Source organism: Sander vitreus, chromosome 10 (genome assembly GCF_031162955.1).
Source record: "Sander vitreus isolate 19-12246 chromosome 10, sanVit1, whole genome shotgun sequence".
Lineage (NCBI taxonomy): Eukaryota > Metazoa > Chordata > Actinopteri > Perciformes > Percidae > Sander > Sander vitreus.
This window is the reverse complement of record NC_135864.1, coordinates 30,677,336-30,699,122: the sequence shown is the minus strand read 5'-3', so window position 1 is coordinate 30,699,122 and position 21,787 is coordinate 30,677,336. Positions and strand designations below refer to the sequence as shown.

The window sequence follows — 21,787 nt, the reverse complement described above, 5'->3', positions numbered from 1 at the left end:
CGCACACACACACACACACACACACACACACACACACACACAGTGTGTAGCTTGTTATTTTGAAAGAAAGGGTGCAGTTGGTCGCCTGTATTTACATTTGAAGACTATGGATAAAACATGGGATCTCACTGTTACTGCTACTGTGTGTATGTGTGTGTGTGTGTGTGTGTGTGTGTGAGTTTATGAGTCCCTCTTTTAATAACACAAATGAGGAATGTGCTAACATGCTGAAACAGATGCCAGGTGTGAGCAAACACATCTTTCATTGCAACTGGCAAACTATTGAAAATTAGCATTACAAGCTGTAAAATGCTAATTGCAATTTACAGCTTTAAGAGAGCACAACAAAGTATTTACAACAAATCATGTCAGTCTACTAGTTGGATTAGTTTTCCAATTTCTTCCTAATTTATAATCTCCATCTCAGAAGTTCATGTTCGAGTTGAAAAGGACTTTTTGAGGCTATCACACTGGCACACAGACAGCCTATGTATTGAGGCTATAATGATGTTTTTCATCATTGCACTCTGATCATAATTTGATGGGAATGCTGTACATCTGCCACTGTGTCCACAATCACTTCCAACGTGTCCTCAAGCAAGGCAGCGTCACTCCTGAAGTACAACTCGAGGCACTCTGTACTTTGGCTGACCGCTAATATCTCATGTTTGTGCATTGCGTGTGTGCGCGTGTGTGTGTGTGTGTGTGTGTGTGTGTGTGTGTGTGTGTTTGGGCTTGCACTTTCTAAAAAACATTCCAATTCCAATTCCATAAAATGCAAAATGAGCCGTAAATGAATCACCAAATCAACCTGTAATCCACCATATCCTCCCCATCAATAAATCAAGCACATCCTCCCTGCAATTACCCTCCTATGATCAGGGCAGGCAGCTGGAGGGTGTGTTGAATAATGGCGTTGATAGAGGGGGATGTATCCTGGCCAGCAGGCAGCGTGTTTATACCTGGACGGAGCTGCAGATTAATTTGACTATCAATCTAACTAACAGGCAGCGAGAGAGACAGAGAGAGAGAGAGAGAGCACGGACACCTACGCACGCTGAGACATTGTCTCACACACAAACACACACACACACACACACACACACACACACTTTTCTATGCATGCAAATATCTCAACACCAATGCTTCTACATAAGGATGCATGTATTGCACCAAGTTGTATTGTGTTACATCAATGAGGTCTTAAAGAGCCCCTATTATGCTTCTTTTCAGCATCATATATGTTCTCTTGGGGTCTACTAGAAGAGGTTTACATGCTTCGATGTTTCTCATACTGCCCATTGCTGCAGCTCCTCTGCCTGAAACACTCTGTCAATTCAAACAAGCCACTGGACGGGGCTGTGCTTGCTCAGGCTGCACCTATGAGCAGCACATATGAAAAACTGGACCAGCTTTCTCAATCCATGACATCATTAGTTGAGGAATTTCAAACAGGAATGTGGGCGAGGTGTTGCAGGCAGTTGAGATAAAGTGCTGTCTGTGGGAGAGAATGCTCCATTTGGAGTGAAATGTGTTGCACTTCATACATCTATTACAGACACACAAAAAAAACGATATAACACTAAAAGACGGGACAAATTGAAAAAAAAACATAACAGGGGCTCTTTAAATTGGGCTTTTGCAAAGCTTGGTTTGATGTTTAATGCAGACAGTTGCCACCAAATGGCAGCAACGAATATCAGTGTTATCAGTGGAATTGTAATGATAATCTACACAAGGGGGGTGGTGCAGTGGTTAGCACTGTCGACTCACAGCCAGAATGTGGTTTTCTGGTTTTTCTCCCACAGTCCAAAGACATGCAGGTTAGATAAAGTGGCAACTCTAAATTGCTTGTAGGTGTGAATGTGACATACTGACGGCCTGTCCAGCGTGTACCCCGCTTCTCGCCCCAATGACAGCTGGGATTGGCTCCAGCCCGCGGCGAACTCCAAGAATAAGGCGGCAGCAGCAGCAGCCGGCGGTGACAAAAAGCAGCGGTCAAGTCGGACAGTTTACAGCCGTTTCGAGCTGCCGTCAGTTTGAACAGGAAGTCACAGACAGTGGTGGAATGTAACCAAATACATTTACTCAAGTACTGTACTTAAGTACAACTTTAAAGTACTTGTACTTTACTCGACTCTTTTCTTTTCATGCCACTTTCTACTCTGCTACATTTCAGAGAGAAACATTTTACACTAATCTGACAGCTTTAGTTGCTTTACAAATTATGTTTTTTGCACACAAAACACATGTAGTTTATTACACTAACCAACAATATAACGGCCTACAAGATTCTGCTAATCTCTAACGAGCCTAAAGGATGGAAGAAATACATTTACTATTTTTAAGTCCCAGCTACTTGAGACATTCATCCATAACAGTAGCGGGTGCAACTGTAAGTCATTTTATAAAGATTACAAAAGATCTTTTTTCAAGTCATTTTATGATTTTTTTTAAAATGTCACAAAACTGCATCAAAATGCACTAACTTAAAAAAAAAAAATTCCAGTCTTTTGATGATTATACGTTAGGCAGGCAATACGTGATCCGAGGAAGGTGTCATATCACCATCACCACGCCCCTTTCTGGGGGAAAAAAAATCCCCCGTTCCCCATATACGACAACAGCGTATACAACAGTGGAAGTGTAACATCAAAGTCAAATAGACTCAAAATAGACTTGACCCTCCCTTCACCAGCAATACATTTTTCTATGACCCTCCAAAATGATTGGGAAAAAAGGTATGACCCTCCCCAACAACTTATTGATGCCTTCTGTACTGGTTTGCACTTGGCAAAGATGTACAGATAACCACTGACAACCATGATAGACGATCTTATAGACCACACTCCATTTTTTACCAGGACAACCTGAGATAATATGGAGATGTCTGCTCTTTTCTAGAAAAAGTTACAGTAATGTGTATCCCCTCCCTTAACATGCAAAGGGTCTTTCCTGTCATCATGTGTGTTATTTTCTGTGTCTACCAGGTCACAGTGAACAACCTGAGATAATATAGAGATGTCTGCTTTTTTTCTAGCAAAAGTTACAAAGGGGATACACATTATATCAGGCTGTTTTTCACCTGATATAATGTGTATCCCCTCCCCTAACATGCAAAGGGTCTGTCCTGTCCTCATGTGTGTTATGTTCAGTGTTTACCAGGTCACATTGAACAAACTCCAATTATGGTGGCCATTTCAGTAGATTTCCTCACTAACATTGCTGTGGAAACACAATAAGCATGGAAACTAGATGCACACTTCCTGCATTACTTCAAATACTAAGTTACTCCTCTAGTAAACTAGTATTCACATGAAATAAAACAATAAAACATTGAGACCATTCAACAAAGCACACTGGGTAATAACCCATATTGACAGCTGGCCCGCCCAATCAGAAATTCAAAGTTAAAACACTAGAGAACTTTTCCCGCTTCGGTCCCCCTACATGTTATCTCTTTGGAACTACAGCTTGCGCTACGGTCCCCCTACAGGTTGTCTCATTGGAACTACAACTGGAAACTTTATACATTGTTCGTCTGCTATTTCATTACTAAATTCAGGGTAGGGTCGGGCTTGATTTTTTGGGCCCGATCTAAGCTTTAGTTAGTCCTCCTGCCATTCCTAAAATCGATCCTGATAGATGGGCTTTGGCTCCAGGCTATAGACCAGACCAGCAGGAAAAGAATTGCACGGTCACATCAGGAGAGAAACAGGAAAATGCCGAACAGCTGTTGTGTAGTGGGTTAATCGAGACTTTCCCACTGATGTACGAGGCTCCTAAGATCCGATAATATTCTCAGTCAGTGTGGTTAATGATGCTGGTGACAGTTACTATTGATGGATAGCTAACATTAATGCTAGCTAGAGTGGGAGGCTGCTAACAGTTATAGCAGCATCAGACTGTCATCTCTAACTAAATCTTAGCCTACAGATCGAACAGTTGGTCATTAATAACAGGCTGATTAATTACAGACGACACTCGGCCAAACAATAGTGATTTAATCAGATATGTATTTCCACATAAGCAATATGCGGCCACCGTGTTGGGTCATTGATCCACTGATACGGGGGAAGACTTGACGGTGACCAACCTTAATTTATTAAGGTATCGTGAATGCTCAGGTTCAGGCAAGGTCTGAAAATAAACATTAAACATGTGTATGAAACAAACATATATACATTTGTCAAAATTATGATCCAAACACACGTCAAATTGCATTGACTTCTATGGGATCGTCTGTTTTCTATCCCCCAAAAGGAGGCACGGTCTTGACGTTTAGCGAAGTACTCTTATGTGCCGGCCTAACGTATAGTTACTAAAGAGAATACACACAAACCAAACAGCGCGCACACACTGTCTGAGCGACACACACTAGCCTAGTGTCAACTAGCTGACTCTCAATGGTCCATGTTGGGTAAGTGTGTGTATTTTCAGTGAAACGTGCCTATGTGCATGCGGGTTTCTAAGGTAATGTTTGTTTGTGTGTGTGTGTGTGTGTGTGTGTGTGTGTGTGTGTGTGTGTGTAGCTACAATTCACGCTCTCTTCCACTTTCCAAGTTTAAGTGCGTCGTGAAAAAGGACAGATCTATGCATGAGTGTGTGTATGTTCCACTTGAGTGCTAATATTACTTTATGTGTAAGGTCAGCAACCACAACCTGCGAAACACAGATATTAATATTATATACAATATTTGTCACTACTGATGTCACTACTGATTAGTGACAATCTTAGCTGTGTCCCTACAGAAAGTTTACACCACGGACAATGTGGATTAGAATGACCACATTATTACACCTTTTATCAATCAGGCTTTTTCCGTTAGAGCCGGGACGTTTTGAGATTTGAGTTGCGTCCGGATTCCCGGGTCTGGACCTTTACATCTATCTAGTATATAGTAGTGATAGTGATGGCCAACTGAAGCTTCATGAGGCTGGTATTGGTATTGCTGCATCCAATTTGTTTACCTAATGCAGAAAGTCTATGGAACAAAAATAAAGGATTTCAAAATAAACACTTAAAACTCTCACTTGAAGTGACTATATGTAACTTTTTAATGTTTCTGAAACTATGTTATTTTTCATCTGATGATCATAAATGACCCGTAACAGAAAACGAGTGTCTGACGCGGCGCTGCTGCTGCTGCTGCTAGCCTTGTCTGTACACATGTAGGCCTATGTTTCCCATTGATTCACTGCACTCAAGCAGTAGTATACTTCACGTTAAACATGAATATATACTGATTTGATTACAGCAAAGACAACGTTGGCAGTATCGACGGCAAAATAGGCTACAGAATATGTCGTTCTGTATTGACAGGTGCAATAAAAAAAAAAAAATTCAGAACTTTTCAGATCAGCAAGGACATGTTAACTTTGGTTTACTGCTCCCTCATTGAATCAGTTCTCACTTTCAATATCTCTTCCTGGTACAACCAACTCACCATCAAACACAAAACAAGACTCTCACGTATAGTGAATCACGCTGCCAAAATAACTGGCTCCCCCCATCCCCCCCCTATCTGAGCTGTACAGCCACTCAGTGATCAGGAAAGCCAACCTGATCACAGAGGAACCCTCTCACCCCCTCCATCACTCCTTCCAGCTACTACTATCAGGCAGGCGTTTTAAGGTACCACTGGCCTGAAAAAACATCCTCATCCCCTCTGCAATAGCCATATTGAACAGCACAAAATGAACACCACAGTCAGCGGATACCATTACACCCCCATATCTTATTTTTATATGTCCGTGTGAATGTCTCTTTGTGACTGCAACCTTGTCAAAGACAATTTTCTGTAACCCTTGTGTAACAGACAATAAAGTATTATCTTATCTTAGAAATTTTTTTTTATTACATTTATATCTGCATTTATGTCAAAGCCTAGAGACTTTCAAATATCAACATGTCATTTATTAATATGTATTCGTGTCAAAATGACATATAAGCATCTTTTCCTATTCTATTTTGCCTGGAAACTCTTCCAACACGCTTCTAGGCGTCGGTTCTATTTCAGCATGCACGCGTTTTCAGGCGTGGCTTGAGCCGCGACTAGGACGTGCGTAAGCTCTAACCTGTTAACATGGGACATGAAATAAAGCTGACCTTCAAGTGCGGTCGGAAATGTCAAGATCTATAACCGATCTGACGGAAAACAGTAGTGATGAAGTACATTGTCTACTTGTGCTACATTGGGGGGTTAAAGAACACAACAGGCCATTTCATTGACAGGAGATCCTAAATCGGATCTGCAACACTGGTCGACCTAGTTAGGTGTAGGCATGGGGAGTGGGGATTGGTCAGGGTAAGAATACCAAGGTAAGCCAATCAGAGGCAGAATAAGGCAGCCACGAGGCACGTCCTTTGACGGCGACACTTCAAGCGTATCCGATCTAGCATCTACTGTGAATCGCCGGATCGCTGTTTCCATGTCTGATTGCGGCATTAGACAGGAGCTGTGGATGTTGTGAGGATCAAACCAACACCTTTGATATACAGAACAGTCTTTCCATCACTAGACCACTCTGACACACAGGTTGCTTGGTTTTCATACAAACTCCTCTGCCCTCCTTTCTCCTCCGACGCAGTCCTTTCCTCCATATCGCAAACCAAGTCAGATCCTATTTCAGAGCAACTTAAAACCCCTTGAACATCAAAACGTCAAAGCCAAGGCCTATTTTTATTTTATTTTTTTTAAAGACTGGCCAGGACAGCAGGCTTAAGTTGGCATGCACTGGCACGTGTTGGTCCACATTGGCCAGAGAGTGGTACCGACTCAATGGCTGCCAAGTCATAGAGGACTGCCAAATAAACTTCAAATGACCGCGCTCTCCTTCTCCACACCCATTTCGCTCTGCTCTCCTCTCTATTTTACTCTCCTACTGCCGTTGTCTGTTTGTCTTCCACCCTCTCTTTCTCTTCATCTTTTTGTCCCCTCCTCTTTCCACTCGCTGTCTTTATCTCCTGCACCGAGTCTGTTAATCTGATGAAGAGAAAGGTTAAATATTTGGCTGGCATTAGAAAACACCCTTGTGACAACTATGGGTGTGTTTTCTTGTGTGCAAACGTGTCCACAGAGATTAGATTCATCCTCTAATGCAAAGAGAGACTGTGGGTTCTTCTTACATGTCAGTGCCTTTTTTCTAATGAGCTACCACTATGGCTAAGGTTTGGTTACGTTTATGCAACTACGGCCTAGTCCACATGGCATTTTTTTTTTTTTAAAACATAGCTTTCAGACATTTTGGATTCCCGTCTTATTTTCAGAAACTCCGTTTTCAGTGTTGACGTGCAGACATTGGCTCGTAGCGTCAACATGTGTGCTATTATCTCTTTTGTGCGGCCTTGCAAAATCATGATGGTTCTAACCTAGTTTACAAGACTTTTTTTTAAGATTATTTGTTTGGGCATTTTATTCCACAGGACAGATGAAGACATGAAAGGGGAGAGAGAAGGGGAATGACATGCATCAAAGGGACCGAGGTCGGAGTCGAACCCACGGTCGTTGCGTCAAGGAGTAAACCTCTATATATGTGCGCCTGCTCTACCAACTGAGCTAACCCGGCCACGCTTAGAAGACTTTTTACATGTTTAAAAATACACTTACGCTTCCACTTTACTGAGGAACACAGGCATCAGAATGCGCTACAGACCGATCAATGCGCCCACTTCAGCCAGGTAGCCTTCCGGTAATAGGTTTTTTTCAGGCTCCTGATTGGCCAACATGGCTTTAGGGTAAGGGTTATATCCAGAAGTAGAAAGAGATAAAGGTTCCATATTGTGCTCATTTCCAGGTTTAAACTTGAGTTGTGGGTTTCTACTAGAACATGTTTACATGCTTTTAGTGCCTGTCCCTTTAAGCCCCCCTACGAGGCCTGGCCGCGACCGTCGTTCCACATACTTCCCACCCACTGACGCAGATTGTCACCTCTATCGGGCTCCACCCTCTTGCAGCCGCAGACACACAGCAGCTTCGTCATTTTTCATTTAAAACAATTCATGACCTACCTTACTTAAAGTGGCTATTTGTAACTTTAAGTTTGTGTTGATTCTGGCTGCCCCTTTGGACAAAAGCGGTATTGTTTTTACCACACCTGCTGGTAAGGTGGGAAGGTCTTTTCTTGGCAGTGCTGTATTACTGAGTTAGCGTTACGGGGAGGTCATATTGTTGCGTTGAATGCTTTGCGCAGACAGAAAATCATTCATTCAATTGTCTTTTTTCTGTGATGGCCCTGCCCTAGTATCAGCCATAACTACAACAGATTCTAAAATTAAATTAAAACACAATTAGGCCTATATAAAGAAATGTCCTGCTACCCTTTACCTGGCTGGTATGCTAAAACAGGCTTTTTCCGGTGTTACGCCAAAATCTGGGACCCATCAGAATGTCTTACTGTAGCGCTGTCTACCTGCCGTAAATCATTTTGTGACTCGGCTGGAAAAATCAGACCCGGGCAAAGGCATTAATAAAAACTATATAAAAAAATAGCATTCTTTTCACTGTTACAGGTCATTTATGATCATCAGATGGGAAATCAGAAATATTTAAAAGTTACATATAGTAAATTTAAAGGACTCCCAGTTAAAAGAGACAGGATGCATATTATGATCTCCAGTGTAAATTCAGCCAGTTTACAGTGGGTACGGAAAGTATTCAGACCCCTTTACATTTTTCACTCTTTGTTTCATTGCAGCCATTTGCTAAAATCAAAAAAGGTCATTTTATTTCTCATTAATGTACACTGAGCGCCCCATCTTGACAGAAAAAAACAGAAATGTAGAAATTTTTGCAAATTTATTAAAAAAGAAAAACTGAAATATCACATGGTCATAAGTCTTCAGACCCTTTGATGTGACACTCATATTTAACTCACATGCTGTCCATTTCTTCTGATCCTCCTTGAGATGGTTCTACTCCTTCATTGGAGTCCTGCTGTGTTTAATTAAACTGATAGGACTTGATTAGGAAAGGCACACACCTGTCTATATAAGACCTTACAGCTCACAGTGCGTGTCAGAGCAAATGAGAATCATGAGGTCGAAGGAACTGCCCAAGGAGCTCAGAGACAGAATTGTGGCAAGGCACAGATCTGGCCAAGGTTACAAAAGAATTTCTGCAGCACTCAAGGTTCCTAAGAGCACAGTGGCCTCCATAATCCTTAAATGGAAGAAGTTTGGGACGACCAGAACTCTTCCTAGACCTGGCCGTCCAGCCAAACTGAGCAATCATGGGAGAAGAGCCTTGGTGAGAGAGTTAAAGAAGAACCCAAAGATCACTGTGGCTGAGCTCCAGAAATGCTGTAGGGAGATAGGAGAAAGTTCCACAAAGTCAACTATCACTGCAGCCCTCCACCAGTCGGGGCTTTATGGCAGAGTGGCCCGACGGAAGCCTCTCCTCAGTGCAAGACATATGAAACCTTGCATAGAGTTTGCCAAAAAACACATGAAGGACTCCCAGACTATGAGATATAAGATTATCTGGTCTGATGAGACCAAGATTGAACTGTTTGGCATTAATTCTAAGCGGTATGTGTGAAGAAAACCAGGTACTGCTCATCACCTGCCCAATACAATCCAACAGTGAAACATGGTGGTGGCAGCATCATGCTATTTTTCAGCTGCAGGGACAGGACGACTGGTTGCAATTGAAGGAAAGATGAATGCGGCCAAGTACAGAGATATCCTGGAAGAAAACCTCATCCAGAGTGCTCAGGACCTCAGACTGGGCCGAAGGTTCACCTTCCAACAAGACAATGACCCTAAGCACACAGCTAAAATAACAAAGGAGTGGCTTCGGAACAACTCTGTGACCATTCTTGACTGGCCCTGGCCTAAACCCAATTGAGCATCTCTGGAGAGACCTGAAAATGGCTGTCCACCAACGTTCACCACCCAACCTGACGGAACTGGGGTGGATCTGCAAGGAAGAATGGGAGAGGATCCCCAAATCCAGGTGTGAAAAACTTGTTGCATCATTCCCAAGAAGACTCATGGCTGTACTAGCTCAAAAGGGTGCTTCTACTCAGTACTGAGCAAAGGGTCTGAATACTTAAGACCATGTGATATTTCAGTTTTTCTTTTTTAATAAATTTGCAAAAATTTCTACATTTCTGTGTTTTTTCTGTCAAGATGGGGTGCTGAGTAATGAGAAATAAAATGACCTTTTTTTGATTTTAGCAAATGGCTGCTATGAAACAAAGAGTGAAAAATGTAAAGGGGTCTGAATACTTTCCGTACCGACTGTATTTGCCCAATTCTCCATCCTGAACTCCTCTCTAAGGGTTTTTTGTTCAGAGGTTTAACAATGTCTATCTACTGCTGCCTTTCTTCAAAAGAAAGGACAGTCATTAGTCATACGAGCGCAAAAAGTCGGCTGTCAGAAAAATGTCAACATACGCCCCTTTACGACCAGATAGTTCAACCCTGTCTCCGTGAATAGATGTTCATATAATATTGACATCGCATTTCATTTGTTGTCCTACAATATCAAGTCTTGCAATACAATATCTGCTTGTAGCAAATAAAGCATGATTGAATTAGGCACACACAGCAGTTGGTTTAAATTAGGGAATGGTCATGGTCTTGGTTTAATGTGCGAAAGTCCACAGTGACTGGAAACACATGACAACTTTGTTGTTTTACTGCATCCAGGACTCTGATCTCCGGTGTCAAACTCCTCCTGGTAAGGATGCCCCCTGGACACCTCCCTAGGGAGGTGTTCCAGGCACGTCCAGCTGGGAGGAGGCCTCGGGGAAGACCCAGGACTAGGTGGAGGGATTATATCTCCAACCTGGCCTGGGAACGCCTCGGGATCCCCCAGTCGGAGCTGGTTAATGTGGCTCGGGAAAGGGAAGTTTGGGGTCCCCTGCTGGAGCTGCTACCCCCGCGACCCGATACTAGATAAGCGGACAAAGGTGGATGGATGGATGATAAACTCACAGGTGCTGCTAACGCTGCTAACGGGTATCGTAGCTTCCCGGCCCCCGGAAAGTTTGAAGAAGGAAACGTGGAGGACCACACGTATTCAAAATCCAAATTTCAGGAACAGGATTCTTCTTCTTCGCCCAGAAAAAGAAAAAGGATATTGAAAACAACAAGAGACGTGAAGGCTACCGTAGCTGTAATACGTACTCTGAACTGTGTGGTGCAAGAGAGTTGATTGCGATAGATGGGAGAAATTCCCTCACATTGGACCTTTAAACATAAGTTTTAATGGACAGGGTTGGATGTACGAAGCACTTTGTAACTTTGTTAGGAAAAGTGCTATAGAAATAAAGTTTATTATTATAGGTTTTTGTTTAGATACTGTCGCCAGATCTACCTTTCGACCGCTGCCTGTTTTTGACTCTGCCTTTGCGCTGTGTTTTTGGAAACTGGATTATTGTACCGCTGTTGTACAATAAATCCCCTTTTAGACTTTAACTGCGTGTCTGAGTCCTGCGGTCTGAGTCCCCTGTTTGCCCAGCCTGACACTAACCAGTCAGCCAACGAGTTGGCCGGTAAAACCAGCCAGCCTAAAAACCAATCAAGTCGTCAACCATGCAGTCAAACATCCAATAAAACTGCCACTTTGTCAGTCATTCCACCAACAAGTCAGCTCACCAATCTGCCTGCCACCAAACCAAGAAGTCACCGACCCTTCCAAGCCAATAGTCCAGCCAAGATGTCACCAAATGAAACAACCACTAACCGACCCAGTCAGCCAGCCAGCTCGTCAGTTATTTTCCCACACAGAGAACATGTTACATTTCCATCTAATGCGAAGTGAAGAGCGGGCAAAGCCAGGGGCATGAAATCTCTCATCTCACGCTACCTTGTTCACTATCAAACACTTATTATTTTGTTCTCTCAGAGTCCTTTTCACAATCGGTTTGTCCTCTGTCTTTCGAATTCTTCGTCCTCTGTGTGTGTGTGTGTGTGTGTGTGTGTGTGTGTATGTGTGTGTGCGCTTCCACTTCTTTTTGCATCTCTTTCTGCCCGACTTTCACAGATAGTTGACTTTTGCAGGATAGAGGTTTGGTGCAAAGTCTTTCTCGCAGTGTCACAGCCTCGAAAGTAAACTGAGACATCTTACTGTGTGTGTCAATTTCCCTCTAAGTGGTGTGTGTGTGTGTGTGTGTGTGTGTGTGTGTGTGTGTGTGTGTGTGTGTGTGTGTGTGTGTATTGGTGTCATATCTAATCATAGTGGGTGTATAGATCTCGGGCAGTCACAGCATGCCTTCTCCCCCTACTGAGGTCCTTATACATGTACCTGCAGAGAAAATGGATTTTTGGTTTTCTTTTCTCCTGCACTCATTCCGCCATCTCTCTCTCTACCCTCCCCTCTTTCTCTCTCTCTATCAGCTTCCCTCTGTTTTTCTCTCCATCTATTTACCCGTTCTTCCCCATCCCTCCAATTTAACTAACTTTCTCCTTGACTCTCCTTAACCTCTCCTCTTTGTCTCTCTTTGCCACCCACCTGCTTTCATTTCTTTCTCCTTCTCCCAGTGCAAATCTCTCTTTCACGGTATCTCGCGTCTCAGAATTTCTTTTTTTTTTATTATCCACTTATGGTCTCTTGAGAGAGAATGCCACTCCACCTTTGCTTGTTCACCTTCGGTTTTATAACAATGTCTCCAGGTTGTCCCCCCTTTCAAGTTCATATAAACCCACACACTCCACTAGACACCAGGGATGTGTTTTGAAAATAAACGGGTAAAAGACAGATCGCAGCAGTCCATATGAAATGAAGCATTATAAACTTCAGAGGATGGGGGGCAGCATGCGCTGCAGCATTTCGTTCCACAGAAAACCATTAAAAGAAGATGCAAAAGTATTTTCTTTACAGCTACAACCATAAGCAAGCTAGAATGGTTTAACAGGGAGTTATCACACATATTCAATGTAAGATAATACCACAGAGTTATTATATTATACCTGATTGATTATCATCATCTGTCCTCTTCTATGCAATTCTGTGTTATCCAAAACTTGTGAGTCTGACAGTTTAACAATGAGCTGAAACTCACTATAAAGCTCAGTAAATTCTATAGGGAGCTGCAGATTCTGGTGAAAATTCTCTGTAGTTTCCAACCCGTTCTCACTCTGAACTCGTAACATACGGACGTTTGGACAGTGGCTGTCAGCGTCTGAAGCGACGAAAAAAAATGATGATGATAAACGCCCTTCAGCGTGTTTGAAGAACGTACCGGGGAGGGCAGCATCTACACGGGGTTTAGCGAGTAGTATGTATGGGGGAAATTCCGCATAGGGAGGTTGGTCGGGGTGGTGCATGGGTCAAACACAGGACTTTCACACAGGAGACCGGGGTTCGTGTCCCGCGTGTGTCTTTAACCGTCCCATTATTACCGCGTGTCACGGAAGCCACTTTCTTCTTTAACCAGCTCGTTATTCCCACGTGTCACGGAAGCGTAAGCCCACCCACGACCTTTTCCTAAACCCAACCATCCTGTTATTCCCGCGAGTCACGGATACATCAGCCCACCCACGACCTTTCCCTAAACTCAACCGTCCCGTTATTCCCACGAGTCACGGAAACGTAAGCCCACCCACGACCTTTCCCTAAACTCAATCGTCCCGTTATTCCCGCGTGTAACGGAAACGTAAGCCCACCCACAACCTTTTCCTTTACCCAGTCGTCCCGTTCTTCTTTTCCTAAACCCAACGGTCCTGTTCTTCCCTCGTGTCACGGAAATGTAAACCCACCCACGAGCTTTTCCTTAACCTAAGTGCGTCAAAAGGGATGCCAATAGTCCCGACCAAGCTTGTTTAGTTAAAGCGCGTTATATGACGCTAAAGGAGACTTTTAGCCTCAATAACAATATATAGTAAATATATATTTAAAAATATCAATTCTAGCCATTTTAAAGATGTTGGCATCGGAATAGCTGACATCAGGCACTACCAAGATGGCGGCGGCAGGAGCCACCGGGAGCAGCACAATTTAAGCTTAATTTGGCTCCCTTGAACCCTTGACAGCATGGAGATAAATGAAGTATCTATCCACACACGGTAACCTCGTTTATATTACACACTGCCTTAGATTGTATCTAAGGCAGGTTATGGCTGCAACTGAGATTCATCTGTTTTGATTGTGCCTGTATAAACACGACCTGGCCTCATGTCAGTTAGAACTGAGTATCGGGTGGAAATGTGAGAAAGTAGCTGTTATCTCAGGGAGCTGGCAGTGGGCATATATAAAAAAGGCAAAATATGAAGGTTTCGTTATCGTAGATACAGATCAGAAGGGCAACAAATACATTTAAAGACATTCTCCCATTGGCTTTCCCTGGATACAACCTTCTAGTAATAACATATGACCCAGTTGGTGGCTCCCAACTAGGATAGGAGGTGTTGTGCATATGTGTGTGTGTGTGTGTGTGTGTGTGTGTGTGTGTGTGTGTGTGTGTGTGTGTGTGAGAGAGAGAGAAAGAGTGCATGTGTGCGTGCGTGTGTGCGTGCATGTGCATGTGCATTAATAAGAGACCCTGAGACAATGACAGACACCAAGCCCTAATTAGGTTGTCATGCTGAGAAAGCGAGGGGAAGACAGAAAGAAAGAAAGAGAGAGAGAGAGAGAGAGAGAGAGAGAGAGAGAGAGAGAGAGAGAGAGAGACAGAGGGAGAGAGAGCTTATTAAGGAGGATAGGTGTCAAGCTCTGGCAGGAAAAGGAGGTGGGAGGAGAGCAGAAGAGGGTGAGGCTGAGTGGGAGGGTGATGAGGCGAGATAAAGAGAATCGGTTGCAGATAAGATCAGGAGGAGAGGAAGAGTGAGAGAGAGAAAGCGAGAGAGAGAGAGAGAGAAAGAGAGAAAGAGAGAGAGGCCGAAGGGAGGAAGATGGAACAGAAGCAAGGAGCTAAAGAAGAAGAACAGGAGATGAGGGGAAAGAGGTGTAGAAGATGGAGGCAGCTGGTGAGATGAAGGGACAGTGAAGACAGGGAAGGTGGTGAACAAACAAGGATCAAGTAGAGAGAGGAGAGATGGGGATTTATGACACGCAGCATTGGGAGAGCTGTTCTTCTAGAGCAACCAAAACGAAAGCGTCTAGGGCAGGGGTGTCAAACTCAGTTTCATTAAGGGCCACCCTGGGAAATGAGAATCACATGTTTTTACTGAAAAAAAGTCAGATATCTTTGACTGTATTATTTCGTGTTGCTTTTTTGTTGTCGAATTCATCATTTTTTATGCTTTCTCCGAAACTTACTTTACATTTTTGTTGACATAAAGCCCTACAAATGTCTGCAATAAAGCTCCTTAGCCATCATAGAGTTTTGAGAATCAAGCAGAACAATGATTACATTTTTAATGATTAATGATTATGAAAGCTCTCTGCTTCTGTGGGGTATTTCTGACTCTCAAAGTTGGCAAAATCTGCCAAATTCTGCTTTTAGTGTAGCGTAAATACAGTTTCCCGTCTTTTGGGGTTTTGCGCACAACTAGGCAGGCCATCTTTATTGTGAACCTATAATGATATGCTGGCCCACAGGAGCGTTTCATAAATAGCGCCCCCTAGCGTTGGCAGTGAAATACAACGGCATAACTAAACCAGAGAACATCGGTCATGGATTTTAACATCTTTAACGCTCAGTACCTAGGTAAGGACTACTAGCCAGTCAGAAGCAGAGTATGAGAGAGTGCCACGCTAGCAGCTAGGTGAGCATTATAACGTGTGTTACAAAGTGACGCACGTTCGTCACGGAAGTAAAGGCTGGACTACAATAGAGCTGTTTGGAGCAGTTTGTGAACAGTGTTTTCTGTTGGAGATGGTAAGTCTCTTTGGGGGGGACTTTGGGCTTTTTCACTTTGTAAACCTATAACGTGCACAAAAAAAGATATATAATACAATAAAGGTAAGGGAAAAAGCCAAAAAGCATAATATGGGCACTTTAAAATCAGACGTTACTTCACTTCCAGTTACACATGTGACACTGAACCTGACGTTTGTTAAGTAAAAAACAACAACTTGCAATTTACTTTTAGCCACTAGAGGACCAACTGCAGGTAAACAATGTAAGCCTTGTTCTGGGCTACAAAGCCAACTGGTACACATCTTGATACCTCACCACCACCACTGGTGAGTTTTTGTGCTACTGACTGACTAATCTGTATACTAGGAATCCAAATACATAGCAAATTGTCATAGTGAATATCTCACAATAATAAAATTGTATTATTTTTGAAACACCATTCATCTGGGTTTTGAAATGATATGAATATTGATTACCTAGGGCAGGGGGCATTTTTCTCTCAAAATTGATACAGAGAGGTTTCAAATAACCATCAGTTTTATCCAAAAAACCAAAAACAGTGCTGCTATTTGCCAACGCAATGTAAATGGGCCACCTGGGTACAGACAGAAGACTCTGAGTCAGAAATCTATTCCAAAGTTGTTCCCATGTGATGAAATCAACAATACCGAGGCAACTTCAAGAGCCCTGCTGCATGTCAGTCGGGCCAAAAATATTTTGTGTGCTAGCTGGTAAAAATCTTTGCCGAGGTTGTTTTGTCTTATGAAGCAAATGTGCTGTGGCTGAAAGTGAGACTTCAAAAATAAAGTCTATGTTTTGCACAATTTACTTTGACCTAGGTCCCATGTGGGGAGAGAAGCAGTATATATATGATGTTCACAAAGACTTATGAACAATGTATCCAGTTCAACCAGAAATAATCCCAAATTGTGCTTTGCCTTGGAGAATCAGGGCTGTACCCCAAACCTGTTTTTTTTATCATTCTACTTTTTCAGGTTGACTCATACCAGTGTCAAGTTATTGTTGAAATATATGTGTGTGTGTGTGTGTGTGTGTGTGTGTGTGTGTGTGTGTGTGTGTGTGTGTCTGTGTGTGTGTGTGTGTGTGTGTGTGCGTGCATGCATGCATGCGTGCACGGGTTACCTTAATACACAAGTGTAGAAGCCATTGTCTTCCATTTCAGCAGATCTGAACCAGATGGAGTCGTCTTCTTTACTCAGTCTATGACCTGAGAAGATGATAGGCTCCTAAAGGACACAATACGAAATACAATGGTGAAGCAATAAAAAAAATGATGACTGAAATGATGACCGTCATTTAGATATTTGTGTTTTAAGTAGAGAGACATAAAGTCCATAAACTCTCTCTCTGGTATTAACATAGGCAGGGTACTTTACCAATAGGCTAGACCAATAGCCTAGACCATATATTAATTATAACCCTAAAATAGAAGTAGCCTTTTTTAAACTAAGTTTTTACTTAGTTTAAAAAAGGCTGTTACGTGAACAGTCTATAGTGCGATAGAACGATAAAATCTGAGCATCTGGTTGTATTTAGCCGCTACAGAGCTCCGGGACGCCGTCTTCCAGCAGCATTTGTTTAGCCGCCGAAAGTGACTGCGAGACGACTACAGGCACTGCCAGATGTTGGTCCTTTCAGGGGCCATGTAGTGGAGTTTAGCCAGAAAAAGTGAGCATCATACGGCGATGACAGTTAAGCTTAGGCACCAAAACGAATTGTTAATTTAAGGAAAAAGATCGTGGTTTGGATTAAAACACTCCCGAGGAACGAACAAGCGTTTCCTTGGTGAAAGTCTCTTGTTTTCGCTGCGAAGTGAACTCCGCTCTCAGGCTTGAAAGCGCTGTGTTTTATGTTGACACCACGTTGTGCTATGTCATTTTGAGATTATTTTCTATTGAATATTGAATTTGATAAATAAGTGTTTTGGCATGCCTGGCTGAGTGGCATCCATGCTACTGAAAGGGGGATTTCATTCTTGCATGTTTTGTTTTGTTGTGCTTGATGAAAAAACATCCCCCCCCTCTGCCTTTTTCATAAATCGCACCCTGAACGTATTATGTAATATAATTACAATGATATAGAGCAGAACAACCCTGTCTCCTGACAATTAAGTTCCAACAAGTCCTGAAAGCCATACAACGATATCGTTGATTATTCCTGCCCTCTAATACGACCCACATGAGCGTTTCATAAATTAGCACCCGTAGCAGTGGCAGGAAATAAGACTTTACATCTAAACCAGAGAACGTAACGGTCACAGTTTTAAACACCTTGTTAACATTGTGAAATGGTCTCAGTGTGGTTAGGTTTAGGCACAAAAACTACTTGGTTATGTTAAGGCACCAATGCTAACTAGTTACGTTTAGAAAAAGTTACGGTTACGCACTTGACACAGCACCTGACGTAGCTCAGTTTGTTGTAAAGTTAAAGAAAAAACCTCACTGTTTACTTTCATTTTTACACGGGTCCTCCTGCGTTTGTTTCACCCATTCATCACTCTAACCTGCCTTATAACGTGGACATTTTGCAGTCTTATACTTTGTCATGTTACTTCCTGCTTTGCTCTCATAATAACTACTAAGGCCACTAGAGGCTGCTGTCACTATAAACATAAACATAGGTCGTAATTGCTGCTTGAAAGAATTACTTATGTGGGCGTTTTTCAGGGGAGGACAGTCTCTTATGTTCATATACGATAAAACTACATTCTTAATTACGTTTCGAGGAAAAAACTTATTTTCCAGCGACGTGAAACGGTTGCTGTTTTGAACACATTAACGCTGTGAATTTAAACAAAACGACTTGGCTAGGTTTAGGAAAAAATTATGGTTCGGGTTAAAATAAGTATTAATTTAAGTACGTCGGTACGGTAAGTACGGTCTCCAGTCCTGTTGTTGTTTGACACATCAACACAACCTGCCTCTTTACACGGAATTTGACGCTCTTGTACTTTGTCACTTCACTTCCTCGTTTGCTCTATGATTATTAATACGGCTACTAGAGGTCGCTGCCTAACTACAAACTACAAAATATCGGTCGCTATAAGCTGCTTGCACAATCAACCTATACGGTCGTTTTCTGGGTTTAAAAAAAAACTTATTTTCCCGTGACTGGCGCACGTTCAACTTGGCTATGTTTGGGAAAAGTCATGGTTTGGGTTAAAATAAGTACATTTGTTTAATTTACGTACCTAAGTTAAGTACATCAGTATGGGTCGTTATAAGCTGCTTGCACAATCAACCTATACGGTCATTTTCTGGGTGAGGACGATCTGATATGGCATTGTTATGGTTTGAAATAACAAAAACAAAAAACAAATCATTTTAATTATAAATGATTATGATGACTTTTAATTCCAATTATTTAATTATAATACAAACCAAAAAATGTAAGAACCACATAAGACAAATTACATTTGATTGATTATTTTCACTTTATCGTTGCTAGTGTTGGACTTCCATACCCCACCTATCATATCAGCTATTATTCCAAATTATCTTACCTCAGCATCTCCTTTGTTCTTGTACCAGATGAGGCGCAGCTTGGCGTTGGTTGCCATGGTGTAGTTGGTTCGGATGTAGCTGTAGAACAAGGCACATTTCACCCGAACAGGTTCCCCAGCCAGAACATGGTACTCCTTCAGATCCACTGACCAGTCTATGCATCCATCCACTGTAAGGAGAGAAAAACAGACAGAGAAATATTGAGAATGTGGTGGTAGATATACAGTACATACTGTAGGCCATTATAGAGTGGAACGACTCCAAATACAACTCCGCTTTAAACTGCAGGGGCGAGAAACATTGATGAAAACAGGGAACAGGGTTAGAAACTCAAATAGGTTAGGAAGCAAAACATGAATGATCATCAAAAAAACTTTATAGGCAATTCTTTATAAAGAAAACATGCTTGGCCAGAGAGAAAGTGTGACAGGAAAAAAAATTAAATCGAAAAAGAGAGCGTGACTGACAGGGAGATTGTTTTGTTACTTCAGTAATATTGTTCTCTACCTTCAAGGCAATAAAACATTGAATATGAAATTGAGAAAGTGTGTGCGTGTGTTGTCTTCTATGAACGAGTTGGAGGGGGCAACAGCGCAAGAGAATAAAAGAGATACATACAGAAAATGTTATACTTTATGTATGTGAAAGGCATAAACAGAGAGTGACAATAATGAAAAGGTAAGTTAGTGTATTAGGAGCTGCAATTGAACATCTGAAAGAAAAGATCAAATGACAGACAAATGAATGAAATTCCTTTGTTTTAATTTCACTTTTTCAACCAAATGTTTGCCTTCTTCTATTGCGTTGCCGGATACATTGCATGAAACTGAAATAAAGATAGAGAAAAAGCGAGCAATAACTGAAGAAAAAGTGCACTGTAATAAATATGTGTAAAAGAGTTGCGTGACTGTATAGTTTAACAGTAAATGTCTATAGAAAGTTATATTTTAGTTTTTTACAGTTCGAATTGTATAGTTTGCGCTCCGACAGCTTTTTGTTCGGCCACAGCTTTTTGTTCGGCCACAGAGGTTGGTTTTGGGGGATTAAAGAAGTCCACGCTGTCACTTTTATCTCCATTTTTTAATTTTTTTTTGAAGTTGATGCTTTTCTCCGACCTTTTGTGTCTCTTTTTATGACATTTTTGTCACCTTGTTTTCGACCTTTTGGACGCTTTTTACGATGTTTTTGAAGTTAATTTTAACGTTTTCAGCAGCTTACTAACTGAGCAGCTTTGTATGAGAAAATATTATATAGGCCTAAAAAAAAAATCTGTATTTTAACTGTAGCTATACACAAACTATACAAACTATACACACCTGTTCCTTTTTTTTATTACGGGTAAGGAGCTGCCAGAAAGTTTTTTTTTGTTATTTTTACGGATTTATTTCTTAAGAGTGTGGGAGGGACAATAGAGATTCAGAGAAATAAATAAAGGAATAGAGAGAGAAAAGAAGAAAGAGGGTGTTTGCGCTGTTGGGGTGAGACCCGGTCAGCCGGAACGAACAGAAAACAAGTCGTCAATGGAAGACAAGTAAGAGCTGGTGAGATGTAGAGGTCAGGACGGAAAATGACAAGCAGCTTTCCCAAATGGACTCCCCTCCTTCCACCGCCCATCCTCCCCCCTTTCCGCTCCTTCTCTTCTGTCTTTTCTCTCTGTCCTTTTGGTCCTCTGACTTCGTTTCCCCCCTCTTATCGTCTGAGGCACAGATAGATGTGCTCCGTTTTAACTGAAGCCTTCAGGCACTTTCCCTTTTAATTTCAGCTCTACCCTGCAGCAGTAAAGCCCCTGTGGATCTGTCATCTGGCCAAAAGATATACCTCCTCAACCTCACATTATCATTTTCCTCTTGGTTTTTTATTAAGCAATACTGGAAATAACCAGTGCACAAGGCATTATTTGGATATGAACAGATAATGCAGTCAACACAAAATCAAACAAATTCTTTCCCTGGCACCCTATTAATCTGACTCAGTCTAGCAATGGAATTTCCCCAGTGTGGGATTAATAAAGTTTATCTCTTAGAGCTGTAACAATTCCCAATTTTGCTGTACAATTAATTGTCTCGGAAATAATTGCGATTAACATTACAAACCCCAAGTCCAATGAACTTGGGACATTGTGTTAAACGTAAATAAAAACAGAACACAATGATTTTCAAATCCTTTTCGACCTATGTTCAACTGAATACACTACAAAGACAAGATATTTAACGTTCAAACAGATACATTTTATTGTTTTTTTTTTGCAAATATTCACTCATTTTGAATTTGATGCCTGCAACACGTTCCAAAAAAGCTGAGAGAGTTGAGGAATGCTCAAAAAACACCTGTTTGGAACATTCCACAGGTGAACAGGGTTAATTGGTCATGATTGGGTATAAAAGGAGCATCCCAAAAGGCTCAGTCGTTCACAAGCAAGGATGGGGCGCGGTTCACCACTTTGTGAACAACTGCAAATAGTCCAACAGTTTAAGAACAATGTTTCTCAATGTACAATTGCAAGGAATTTAGGG

General features: G+C 41.9%; 1 protein-coding gene across 1 annotated transcript in view; it reads right to left on the bottom strand.

The window, feature by feature from the left end:
* Nucleotides 1-21,787, bottom strand: part of LOC144524676 (X-linked interleukin-1 receptor accessory protein-like 2) — a 449,564-nt gene that overhangs the window by 179,732 nt on the left and 248,045 nt on the right. The window contains 2 exon segments of the mRNA XM_078261101.1: nucleotides 16,894-16,997; nucleotides 19,274-19,443. Of these exon segments, the coding sequence (XP_078117227.1) occupies nucleotides 16,894-16,997; nucleotides 19,274-19,443 (274 nt within the window).